Consider the following 14,565-nt stretch of genomic DNA (forward strand, 5'->3'; position numbering starts at 1 on the left):
TTTTGCGCACACTGAAATTACCACCTCCATATTGGGTGAAGTTATGAAATAACATCAAAAAACAAACACCAAGTGCTCAATCAATTACATTTAAAAATAATAATAATAATAATTTTTTATACTAATTAAAATGAGCAAAATCAATAGCTCAGCAAACACACACGCCCACTATAATGTCCCTGTTCCAATTCATAATAAAGACATAAACACAGATAGATATGGTTTGAAATACAACAGGTTAACTGCACACAACCTATTAACATCACAACACATTAATAATGGTGGTTAACCTACTGGCCATTCATCCCGTGATGCAATCACTAAACACAAGAAACTGCCATTTTGTTTGTCATTAATTTGGGTATTGGAATAAGTATCATGATAAGGATGTTGTGTTGTTTTTGGAGGTAATGAGTATTATGAGCTTCATGAGTATTATCAGCAGAAGCATTTTTGGATTGTGATCACTGAAAAAAAACACACTGACAATACAACTCAAGTTTCAGAAATTCGCTATTACCAAAAACAAGAGCAAGATTCTAATAAACACCTACATGTCCTACAATTAGATATATGAAGTAACTTTATATTAATTTTCCACAGGTTTTCCTGACATTTGAAACATTTAATGTCCAGTCCTCAAAAAACTGTGCATCTGACTATGTAACTGTATATGATGGAGCCAGCAAAACATCTAAAGTTCTCCTTAATAGAATTTGTGGTTCTGGAATATCGACCCCAATTGTAGCATCCAGTAATACAATGCTTGTGGAATTCGTTAGTGATGGAACCATTACAGCAACTGGATTTAAAGCTTCATACAGTACATGTAAGTCTTAATATGCACCTGCTATAGAGACATGAACCAAAATGTTTATTTCATGAATCAGATAGAGCATGCAATGTTTAACAAGTTTCCAATTTACTTATATTATTTAAAGGGACAGTCAACACCAGAATTTCTGTTGTAAATGATACCTTTATTACCCATTCCCCAGGTTTGCATAACCAACACAGTTATATTAATATACTCTTTACCTCTGTGATTAAATTGTATCTAAGCATCTTCTGACAGTCCTCTGATCACAGGGCTATTTATTTATTATCTATTGACTTTCATTTTAGCCCAATTAGTGCAGTGTCTGCCACAAGCCACGGGCGTGGTCGCAATGTTATCTATATAGCTTACATGAACTAGCTCTCCCCTGTTGTGAAAAGCAAATAAAAAAGCATGTGATAAGAGGCGGCTTTCAAGGGCTTAGAAATTATCATATGAGCCTTCCTAACATAGTAACATAGTAGATGAGGTCCATCAAGTTCAACCTATACAAATCTAAAATACTTACAAAAAGCTCCAGTTAACATTAAATAATCCCACTAAAAGGTGACCCATTTAATACTAGCAATCATATCCATGAATTTTGTTTCTAGAGAGATATGTATCCAAACAATTTTTAAATGTATCTAGGGTATTGGCATTCACTACCTCCTTTGGTAATGAGTTCCACAATTTTATTGCTTTCACAGTGAACAAATGTTTCCGTTGCAGGAGATTAAATCTCCTTTCCTCCAACCTTAAATTGTGACCTCTTGTCACAAACAATTTTCTTGGAATAAACAGAGTTTCTGTCATCTCTGTATATGGCCCTTGAATATATGATTAAAGGGACACTGAACCCAAATGTTTTCTTTCATGATTTAGATAGAGCATGCATTTTTTATCAACTTTCTAATTTACTCCTATTATCAATTTTTTTTGTTCTCTTGCTATCTTTATTTGAATCTAAGCTTTTTTTGGGGGGTTCAGACTCTGGACAGCACTTTTTTATTGGTGGATGAATGTATCCACCAATCAGCAAGAACAACCCAGGTTGTTCATCAAAAATGGGCCGGCATCTAAACTTACATTCTTGCATTTCAAATAAAGATACCAAGAGAATGAAGAAAAAATTATAATAGGAGTAAATTAGAAAGTAAATTAGAAAGTTGCTAACAGATTAAAAATCCCAAAACACAATGTGGCAAATTCATTCTAAAACAACACAGGACTGCTATTGCTAGTCTCTTTAGTAATGTGGTTCAAATATTAGACAAAAGGCAAAAACTTAAAGGAAAATGTATCATGAACAAAAAAAAAAAAATCACAGTGCATTCATATAAAACAGAATTACACCAGACAGTTTCAAATTAAAAGGTGAAAAAAATCAGAAAATCCTATTTACTCACTACTAGAAAGATAAAATGTATTTCCTGCCCCAAGAAAGCTTTGGCCAATAAATAGACATCCAGTATAACACAGGTTGGCTCCCCATTGAATAACAAAGTTCTTAGTTCTCCAAAATATTTTAGAAGTAATGTCAGGAAATATCAGGTTGCTAACTCTTCCCCTTCTGCAAAGGCAAACAGAGGCACCTGGGATGGGCTTTCACAAGGTGCCAAAACTAGCTAAAAAGTTATACTACACTATATTTTATATTCAGATGCTGCTAACCCAGAAACTCTATAAGAAACTACGCAGAAAATATTATCCAAATTATTTTGGTACCAAATATGATGTGTCGTCTAATAGATGTCTAAAATGCATAACATTTAGAAAAATCTTATTCTGATTTAGCTCTCTCTTAATTGACCTCAGGACTATGTGATGAAGACCTTGGGCCATAAACTGACTTGTGCTTTAACTCTAGTGAAATTTAAAAACTATTTACGGCAGGAGGTCTGTTTTATAGGGGTGAACACAGGGAAATACTCATCTCAAAACAAAACACAGAGAAAAGGTTAGCCCCTCACAAGCTAAAATCATGAGTTCTTAATGACAAAGAGGCATTAAAGTAGGGTGACCACATTTCCAAACTGCCATTCAGGGACACCCTCCCTCCAGGGACACCCCCAGGACACACCCCCAACCCCCCAAAAAAGCTGATTTTGATACTTTTTATTTTTGTGCCAATTTTTGTGTCACTTCACTGAGGCAATTACATTTTGTTTTAAATTATGCAGCAGCATATTATTTTATAAAATTACTTTTATAATTTTAAATAAATTAATAAATTATGCCTATGCCCTATAAGTGAGTCATATACTAGAGGCTGCCTGTTTACTATCTATAAATAATACAAACAGTTATATACCATATTACCTACCTCTCTAAGATTAACTGAGAGTCTAACTAAAGCGTATTCTGAATTCTTAGTCTCTCTCCGTCACTGACACTGTGAGTGACTGGGTTGTTGTGCACTGGTAATAACCTAGATTGATAACCTATATGTGTATGCTTGTATAAAATGTGTTGACTTTGTTACTCATGCATTTTAAATTGAAAAAATAAAGCAACAATGTTTCAATGATTAAAAAAAGGTGAAAGCCAGCCTGGGTGATTTGAACTATCTTTGTAGTTACAGCTATCGCTTCCCATTTCTTTTTTCATTGACAAGTTACAAGTTGTCACCTTTTTTTTAACCATTAAAACATAGTTGCTTTATTTTTTCAATTGGCCTTCCGGTCACCATAGCAATAACCGGACAGAATCTTACTACTACCTGACTCAGTCACTAACTATCTCCTCATACTAGCAACCGGCTTCCTGCTCCTTTCCCATTGCCCGCCATTACTTCTCCGCCTATCTGACTCACACACTCTGACTCCTTGTCATCGGCTCGGCTCGAGTCCAACTGTCCAGGGCAGGCGCTCCACCACCCACATCCACAGCGCAGTGCAAACACACTAGTACTGTAGGCACTGTAGGCAGGCACCAGAGGGGGCGGGGATATATGAAAAATAACATATATATCCCTGCTCCCTCCCTCATAACTGGTGGTAGCTCTGGTCTGGAGTTTGGCCCTGGCCCGCCCCTGTCCCCTGGGAAAATGTCTTCTAGACTCTATGAGTCTCACGATCTGTGCTGCGGGAAGCCAGCATCAAGCCGCCCTAAATTCCTGAGACTTCAATCCTATTCCCTACTAGTCAATCCATCAGACATCACTGCTGTCAGTGCTGGCTGTCAGTTTGTTTAATTTCATTCCGGGACACTGAATGAAGGTAACCGGGACCCGGGACAGACCTTTAAAATGCGGGACTGTCCCGGGCAATCCGGGATACGTGGTCACCCTACATTACATCTTCTTTAGAATGTATTACAATGTTTGTATTATGATTTTGTAAACCAAATAATCCTCTGCAGAAAAAAATGTGTTTATGCTTATAATACATATTAATGTCAACCAATAAAGTAGTGAGAGGTCTGCTGATTACCCAATGAGCAATCAATCCTTAAAGGACCAGTCAACACAGTAGTTTTGCATAATCAACAAATGCAAGATATAAAGACAATGCAATAGCACTTAATCTGAACTTCAAATGAGTATAAGATTTTTTTCTGACAATTTTAAAAGTTAGGTCTTTTTCCACTCCCCCTGTACCATGTGACAGCCATCAGCCAATCACAAATGCATATACACTTATTCTGTGATTTCTTGCACATGCTCAGTAGGAGCTGGTGACTCAAAAAGTTTAAAGGTAAAAAGACTGCACTTTTTTTAATGGAAGTGAATTGGAAAGTTGTTTACAATTGCTGCTCTATCTGAATAATGAAAGTTTTATTTTGACTTGTGTGTCCAGTTTTATACAGATAATCACCTCTGGTTAGCATCAAAACAAAAAAACAGAATTAACTTATTTTTTTTTTGCATCACAACATCAGTAAATAGTTTTCTTTCACTTGCTAATATATCTTTTGTATCTCTTACCATCTCTGTAAGCGTAGGGCTGTGCTCTAGAACACCAAAGCATTTATCTACATCATCATAGACATAAATACATATTTATTTATTTATTATTATTATTATTATTATTATTATTATTATTATATAAAAGGCCAAGTGTGCTTGTCCGAAGCTGTCATGCGCAGTAGAGACAGCACGAGGACAAAAACACCTGGCCTTACCTTACAATCCATTATTATTGCTATTATTATTATTGCTATTATTATTGCTATTATTATTATTGCTATTATTATTGTTATTATTATTATTGCTATTATTATTGTTATTATTATTATTGCTATTATTATTGTTGTTATTATTATTATTATTATTATTATTATTATTATTATTATATGAATTACAAAGAACTTTATTGTTTGCAGTTTATTGTGGTGATTCATTAACTACTTCACCTGGGATTATAACATCACCAGGATACCCTAATCTATACCCATCTTCTGTTGACTGTATGTGGCTTATTACTGGTCCCCCGAAAGCCATGGTAAATTATTATCATTATGATTGTTATTATTATTGTTGTTATCGTTATTATTGTTATTATTATTGTTATTATTATTATTGCTATTATTATTGTTATTATTATTATTGTTAATAGTATTATTATTGTTGTTATTATTATTATTATTATTATTATTATTACTGTTATTAGAATTGTTATTATTGTTATTATTGATATAATTATTATTGTTGTTATTATTATTATTACTGTTATTAGAATTGTTATTATTATTGTTATTATTATTAATATAATTATTATTGTTATTATTATTGCTATTATTAATGTTATTATTATTATTATTATTATTATTATTATTATTACTGTTATTAGAATTGTTATTATTATTGCCATTATTATTGGTATTGTTATCATTATTATTGCTATTATTATTATTATTATTATTATTATTATTATTTATATAATACAACACATTACATCCCCTGGAGATGTAATGTATAACTGGGCATCACTGTAACATAATTGAATTGTTTTCCATACCTACATAACTTTAAAATGCTATCACTACTAAGGATGGGCAAATTACTGTATTTTGACAGAGTTATAAAAGAAAGTCAATATTTCTCTTTATGTTTAAATATTTCAGAGATTTAAATGTTTCTACAGAACATATTGAACATTTTGAACTCCAATATTACATTTGGTATTGATTTCAATACTTACAGGCAGCTTTTACGTCATATGTTATGCAAATTAAATATTTAGATACTGTCAGGAAGTTTAACACCTAGCAATTTATTTACAGAAGCTAATTTATGTTTGGTTCCTAAAAACAATAAAGACCCTTCTTTTGTGAGTTCTTACAGACCAATATTATTGTTGAATACAGACTACAAGATCTTAACAAAGCTCATTGCTAATTGATTGAGTCAGATAATGTTAATTAATAGTGTTAGATAAAGACAAGGGGCTAGATTACAAGTGAGGTGCAAAATTGTGCTTTTGCCATTTTCATTTCGCTAATATTACAAGTGGAGCAAATTTGCGATTGCGCTAGTGCAATTGCCCTTTACACTTTAATCCTTACCGCGATCTCAGAGCTGTGCATAACTGTTTTCCGAAGCAAAAAAGTTGCACAAAACACTTACAAAATACATTGCAAAGTACAATTACACTCATATTAACACTGTTTAAAAAGAATTATTTTAAAAAAATATTGCAGAAAATAGTTATAAGGGCTCAAAGACATGAGATCTTGAGTGTTAGAAAAAAAAGGCAGGCAAATGGCTTTAAAGGGACATAAAACAGGTTTAGATATGTGCATATGCTAAAAGGGCTGATTAATTAAAAATAATTTGCATAAAAGAATTGTTTAAAAATTGGTGGCAAGTATTTTAAAATAATTTTAAAATATTAGCAAAATTAATTACATAGCTAAGCTGCCTGGAAAAGCCAACTCCACCCCCTTATCAGTGTTTAGACACAGGCATTGTATTTAAACTGAGCTCACAGCTTCTAGGTATGCTCCAGCAGATAATCCCAATGCACTTTTGCATTCTACTAAAATAACAATAGGTATAGATACAGCCATAGAAGGAAATGTGTGGGGGGAGTTAGAGCTTTACAATTCAGAAACTAAAAAGAAAGGGTTAATGGCGAGGTACTGCAGAATAAATTTGCAGGCAAAGTAATTAAAGTACATATTATCATATTTTGTCTCTATCCCAACTTGTTTTATGTCCCTTTAACATTGAAATATGTATTTGTACAGTATGTGTCTATATATGTATACATATATATTAATGTATGTGTATTTATGTATTGACAATCATATATACACATATAAAAACATTAATATACATATACACAAATATAAACATATATATAAGTACATTATAGCCTTTTGCCATTACGTAAATAAATCATGATAAAACATATTTATGCAATATTCTTATTTAATAAAGATGTTAACTATGTATTTACTGTAAAGATTTGCTAGTGCGAATATGCTATGTTGTTTGCGCGATGGGTGTTTGTTTTTTTCAACAATTTTTGTTTCCATTTATGGGAATGCGAAAAGGCATTGGAACTTTGAATTTCATTTTTTTTATGGCATCCTTTATCTGAATCATGAAAGTTTCATTTTAATTATTTTCCATTTAAACTTCCTTACAGATTTTAATAAAATTTGATGTCTTTAACTTGGAGACAAATGATTACTGCATTTACGACTATGTTCGTATCTATGATGGAAAAACAACATCATCCCCAAAACTCGGCACATTCTGTGGCAAGAATTCTTTCAACACGGTATCATTTGGTAACTCTATGCTGGTAACCTTCCACAGTGACAATTTAAATCAATATACCGGATTTCATGCTACATATAAATTCAGTAAGTTCCTCAGCATATCACATTTATTATATGTTGTTTTTTATATTTGGTCTTTTTTTAAATGTAACATTATTGCTGGTGTAAATGTAACATAACTTATTCAGTTCCAACGCATCAGGGTCGGCATCATTATAGGACCAGCTGGCACCTCAGTACCCAGGTTGCCTTTGATAGAAATTACTCTAATATGGGGTCTGTTAGCTGGGTATCTGAGCACTCTTGTGTGCAATAACAGTTGTAATCACCATCACACACTAGAAGTTACTCACATCAGACAGAAAATAAAATGAGTTTATATCATAGTCATCATGGTTTTATATAGTCCCTATACATTTCCTTCTGTTAGTTACTTGGCTCCAGGATCATACGCTCAGAGTCCCTCCAGGATCCTCCTGGGAGGGGCCTGTTGTCTCACACAAGCCTCCCTAAAAGCCTCCCTTAACCACATATTCTTACGGGATCTAACACCAGACTGAGGCGAAAACTTTAGGACCTCTAAACAGAAGATCCTGGAGCCGAGTAACCGACAGTAGAAGGCGGATAGGGGACTACATGGTAGCCAGGAGACTATTAGATACATTGATTTTATTTTCTGTCAGATGTGAATTTAACTTCTATTGCACATGATAGTCATTACAACTGATATTAAAGTCATTGGAATTTCAGATGCTCTGTACTTCTGTTTTTTTAGGCTGCTACTTGCATTTTGGCAGTTAAAGGGGCAGTATACACTCATCTTCATATAACTGCATGTAATAGACACTACTATAAAGAATAATATGCACAGATACTGATATAAAAATCCAGTGTAAAACATTTTAAAAACTTGCTTAGAAGCTCCCAATTTAACACTGTTAATGAGATAAGCCTGGGACACCCACTTAAAGGGGCTGACAGCAGAACCTCCCCTGCATATGAAAAGACCCATTATACAAACAGCAGCAGTCTGACGTCTGTATACATCAGTATACATCTAAAACATTGCAGCTTGGATGGGAGCCTGAAAATCAGCACAATGTTATTTAAAAATAAGCAAAACTATACATTTTTACAAAAACACACCCAGATGGACTATATACATAGATCATCTACAAAACATTAATGCAAAGAAAAATCTAGCGTATAATGTCCCTTTAAGAGAAGGGGAACTGCATGAAAGTTACATAGCTGCACTCTACTCAAGAACACCTTTTGGGTGAACATTTAATGTCAGTACATTAATCAGGAGTAATAATTGTTTCTTATTGGAAAATAAACATTGACTACTTACTATTTATAAATACATATAGCTAGATTACATTTTTATATTTAGATATATTACCAAAAACAAATCTGACATATGTAGAAATGTGTAGTTATTAATAAATAGAACATATTCTTCTAAGTAAAGAACATTGGAATGTGACATATTCATATTTTCATATTGGGTTAGCACACATTAGAATATATGATCGGGTTTGCGCTCGAGTTGGGTGGGGGTTTTTTCCCCACTTTTTATTGCTCTATTTTCTTCCAAGAGGAATTCGTGAACTTGCATGCAATATTCTAAATTCAGCTTTTTGCACTTGTTGGGTTAGCGCGAGAGCGAAAACAGTTTACTTTCAAATCATAATACAAGTGCAACCTGACGAGCGCAAAACTTTAACTATGTCCTTAAACCTTTGCAGAGGGTAAACACCTAAAGTTGCAGGGTCACTAGTGCTAAAATTATTTGCTTTAACGAATTAGAGCATGTCATTTTTCCACTATAACGGCTAGTAAGAAATCTGTTCATAGGAAAAAGATTTTTTTATCTTTTTTCATGCAAAATAAGTATTTCAATTGTTAGAAAATGAATGGAACTTTTAACTAATTAATAAATGAACTAATTAAAATTCATTGACTTGTTCATTCATTAAGGAGATAATCAACCATTTAACATGAATGTTTATCTCTAATGAATTCATTAAAGAAATCAACTAATTGCATTAATTAGTTAATTATTTAATTAGTTAACAATGCCACTTTTTTAATAATTTACAAATTAAAACTTTGAATAAGAAAAATGAAATAAAAAAATGGTAATGCTTATATTGTGTTATTTTACGTGTTGTTAATTTGGTTGTTAACAACTTTAGTAATAAAGAAATAAAGATCATTAGTATTGTATTTTCGTGCACTGCTAAATACGGAAGAAGGCAGACGCTAGAGGCATTTGAAATTCTTGAAAGCCGGACCAGCATGTTACTTTTCAACTTCCAGGAATGGAGCGGCCTTGAATAGATACGCTATGCTGCGCACAAGGCTCGCTCTGTGTCCTGTCTGGGAGCCTCCCTCTGCACTTTTTGCCAGGATGTGGCTCTGCGGTGCCGGCAGCCCACCGGAAAATTTCCTGGCATCCGGAGGGCCAATCCGTCACTGTATTTGACTCTTTTCAGAGCCAGATTTCTTTTTGTAAAAGTGCGACCCATTGAGATATGTGCAAATCCAGATCTTAGTATTTTGCACTTTCACAAGAATAAATTTGGCTCTGAAAAGAGTCAAATGTCTCAAGCGGCCTCCTTCTTCTGCCGAATGCACGTGTCTAAAGCTCATATATGCTAAATGATCACTCTTTCTTACATGTAGGTAAAATCAATCAAATATGATTTTTTTCTTAATACATTTTTAACATTCTTCGAATGCAACACCTGTGTAAAAGTTACTTTAAAAAAACAACATTTATGCACAAATATATATATATAAAAAACATTTTTTTCTTTCTGCAGTTCAAATGAATAAATAAATGGATTCAGCTTCCTTCAGATGAAAGACATCATCACATGAAAGATCTAGTATGGCTTCTGTTAAAGTTTGTTCACTCTGAAAATACAGGATTCAAGCTCATATTTCCACAATAAAATCTTACATGGAACCGTTTCAAATACCATCATTGTTGTGATCAGCGGTTTGCTTAGTTATGACCTTAAAATTGTAGCAGTGATCATATGTACTGAAATAATTATTAAATGGCCTAATAATATGTAAATATGCTGTATATTAAACATATGGTTGCTTTACACTTGTTTTTTATTTTATAACTATTAGAGAATCAAAAAAGATGGACAAAATGTTCCACATTCAATACGATATTAAGCTTTTTTTTAGCTTTTTGTATTGTAATTTTTTATTATCAAACATGTATTTAAGTTGATTTTACTTAAAGGAACAGTCCACTCCAACATTTTTATTGTTTAAAAAGATAGATAATCCCTTCATCACCCATTCCTCAGTTTTGCACAGCCAACAGTTATATTAATGCACGTTTAACCTCTGTGATTACCTTGTATCTAAGCCTCTGCAGATTGCCCCTGATCACATGACTTTCTATTTATTATCTATTGACTTGAATTTTAGCCAATTAGTTCAGTGTCATACACAACTCTACGGGTGAGCACATTGTTATCTATATGGCCCACATGAACTAGCAGTCTCCTGTTTCAGATTTACATTACAGTAAAAGAGGAAACAATATATAATGAAAGCATATTGCATAGTTTTCTTTACTTTGTATAAATAAACATTTTGTATTCCAATCTAAAATTGTATAATGTCAATTTAACAGCTGATTTATGCTATGAGTTAATGTCCCTTTTAAAGTAACAAATTATCTGAAACGTAATTATTTTGTGTAATGTATTATTTTGTTTAAATTTGTAAATAAGAGTGATTAATAAAGTGCTGTGGAATTTTTTTGTGTCATTCAAATAATTTCTGATGATATTATAATGCAGTGTGCTGGAAATACAGTAATTTATGAAAACTGAGACTCTGCATAATGATATTTAAAGGGACATGAAACCCAAAAAAACTTCTTTCATGATTTAGACAGAGCATAAAGTTTTAAACAACTTTCCAATTTACTTATATTTAATCTAATTTGAGTCTTTCTCGTGTTGTCCTTTGTTGATAAGCATACCTAGGAAGGCTCAAGAGCATAAATGTACTACTGGGAGCTGCTGATTGACTGCACATATATGCCTCTTGCTATTGGCTCACCTGATGTGTTCAGCTAGCTCCCTGTAGTGAATTGCAGCTCCTTCAACAAAGGATACCAAGAGAATGAAGCAAATTAAATCCAAAGTCAATTTGAAAGTTGTTTAAAATTGTATGCTCTATCTGATTCATGAAAGAAAAATGTTGGGTTTCATATCCCTTTAAGGTATTAATGAACTGTACAGCACATACAGAGCTAGATTAGGAGTGGAGCACAAAATTGTGCTAATGCAAGCGTGATATTTGTGCTCCACTCGTAATACCAGCACACGAAAATGTGCACTGGTATTTGAGGTGAAATGCAAAGCGAACGTGAGCCTTGCATAGAAGCTTTGCCCCCAATAGAGAGCACTTCCATATGCTCCAATAGGAGCCTCGTTCTGATGCCGTCATACACGGCACAGAACCTAAGTGCAGTGAAGGGCGTAAGTGGCGCAATGATGGGAATCAAATTGAAATATATATGTATATGCTGATACATATATACTGAATATGTATGTGTTTATATATGTATATGCTGATACATATATACTGAATATTTATGTGTTTATATATGTATATGCTGATACACATATACTGAATATGTATGTGTTTATATATGTATATGCTGATAAATATATACTGAATATGTATGTATTTATATATGTATATGCTGATAAATATATACTGAATATGTATGTGTTTATATATGTATATGCTGATAAATATATACTGAATATGTATGTATTTATATATGTATATGCTGATAAATATATACTGAATATGTATGTGTTTATATATGTATATGCTGATAAATATATACTGAATATGTATGTATTTATATATGTATATGCTGATAAATATATACTGAATATGTATGTGTTTATATATGTATATGCTGATAAATATATACTGAATATGTATGTGTTTATATATGTATATGCTGATAAATATATACTGAATATGTATGTGTTTATATATGTATATGCTGATAAATATATACTGAATATGTATGTGTTTATATATGTATATGCTGATACACATACATTGAATATTTATGTGTTTATATATGTATATGCTGATAAATATATACTGAATATGTATGTGTTTATATATGTATATGCTGATACACATATACTGAATATGTATGTGTTTATATATGTATATGCTGATAAATATATACTGAATATTTATGTGTTTATATATGTATATGCTGATAAATATATACTGAATATGTATGTGTTTATATATGTATATGCTGATAAATATATACTGAATATGTATGTGTTTATATATGTATATGCTGATACACATATACTGAATATTTATGTGTTTATATATGTATATGCTGATACATATTTACTGAATATTTATGTTTTATATATGTATATGCTGATACGCATATACTGAATATTTATGTTTTTATATATGTATATGCTGATACGCATATACTGAATATTTATGTGTTTATATATGTATATGCTGATAAATATATACTGAATATGTATGTGTTTATATATGTATATGCTGATAAATATATACTGAATATGTATGTGTTTATATATGTATATGATGATAAATATATACTGAATATGTATGTGTTTATATATGTATATGCTGATAAATATATACTGATTATGTATGTGTTTATATATGTATATGCTGATACATATATACTGAATATTTATATGTTTATATATGTATATGCTGATACATATATATTGAATATTTATGTGTTTATATATGTATATGCTGATACATATATACTGAATATTTATGTGTTTATAGATGTATATGCTGATAAATATATACTGAATATGTATGTGTTTATATATGTATATGCTGATAAATATATACTGAATATGTATGTGTTTATATATGTATATGCTGATACACATATACTGAATATGTATGTGTTTATATATGTATATGCTGATAAATATATACTGAATATTTATGTTTATATATGTATATGCTGATAAATATATACTGAATATGTATGTGTTTATATATGTATACGCTGATACACATATACTGAATATGTATGTATTTATATATGTATATGCTGATAAATATATACTGAATATTTCTGTTTATATATGTATATGCTGATAAATATATACTGAATATGTATTTGTTTATATATGTATATGCTGATACACATATGCTGAATATTTATGTGTTTATATATGTATATGCTGATAAATATATACTGAATATGTATTTGTTTATATATGTATATGCTCATACACATATACTGAATATTTATGTGTTTATATATGTATATGCTGATACATATATACTGAATATTTATGTTTTTATATATGTGTATATGCTGAAATGCATATACTGAATATTTATATATATATATGCTGTTAAATATATACTGCATATGTATGTGTTTATATATGTATATGCTGATAAATATATACTGAATATGTATGTGTTTGTATATGCTGATAAATATATACTGAATATGTATTTGTTTATATATGTATATGCTGATACACATATACTGAATATTTATGTGTTTATATATGTATATGCTGATACACATATACTGAATATTTAGGTGTTTATATATGTATATGCTGATACACATATACTGAATATTTAGGTGTTTATGTATATGCTGATACACATATACTGAAAATGTATGTGTTTATATATGTATATGCTGATACACATATACTGAATATGTATGTGTTTATATATGTATATGCTGATACACATATACTGAATATTTATGTGTTTATATATGTATATGCTGATACACATATACTGAATATTTATGTGTTTATATATGTATATGCTGATATACAAATACTGAATATATATGTGTTTATATATGAATATGCTGATACACATATACTGAATATTTATGTGTTTAGATATGTATATGCTGATACACATATACTGAATATTTATGTGTTTATACA

General features: G+C 31.1%; 1 protein-coding gene across 1 annotated transcript in view; it reads left to right on the forward strand.

The window, feature by feature from the left end:
• Positions 1-11,344, forward strand: part of LOC128655235 (embryonic protein UVS.2-like) — a gene marked incomplete at its 5' end in the record, with an annotated part of 48,400 nt that extends 37,056 nt beyond the window's left edge. Inside the window, 4 exons of the mRNA XM_053708900.1 lie at positions 604-829; positions 5,144-5,262; positions 7,414-7,633; positions 10,381-11,344. Coding sequence (XP_053564875.1) covers positions 604-829; positions 5,144-5,262; positions 7,414-7,633; positions 10,381-10,397 — 582 coding nt within the window. The remainder of the gene's footprint in view (positions 1-603; positions 830-5,143; positions 5,263-7,413; positions 7,634-10,380) is intronic.
• Positions 11,345-14,565: the final 3,221 nt, after the last annotated feature.

Source organism: Bombina bombina, chromosome 4 (genome assembly GCF_027579735.1).
Source record: "Bombina bombina isolate aBomBom1 chromosome 4, aBomBom1.pri, whole genome shotgun sequence".
Lineage (NCBI taxonomy): Eukaryota > Metazoa > Chordata > Amphibia > Anura > Bombinatoridae > Bombina > Bombina bombina.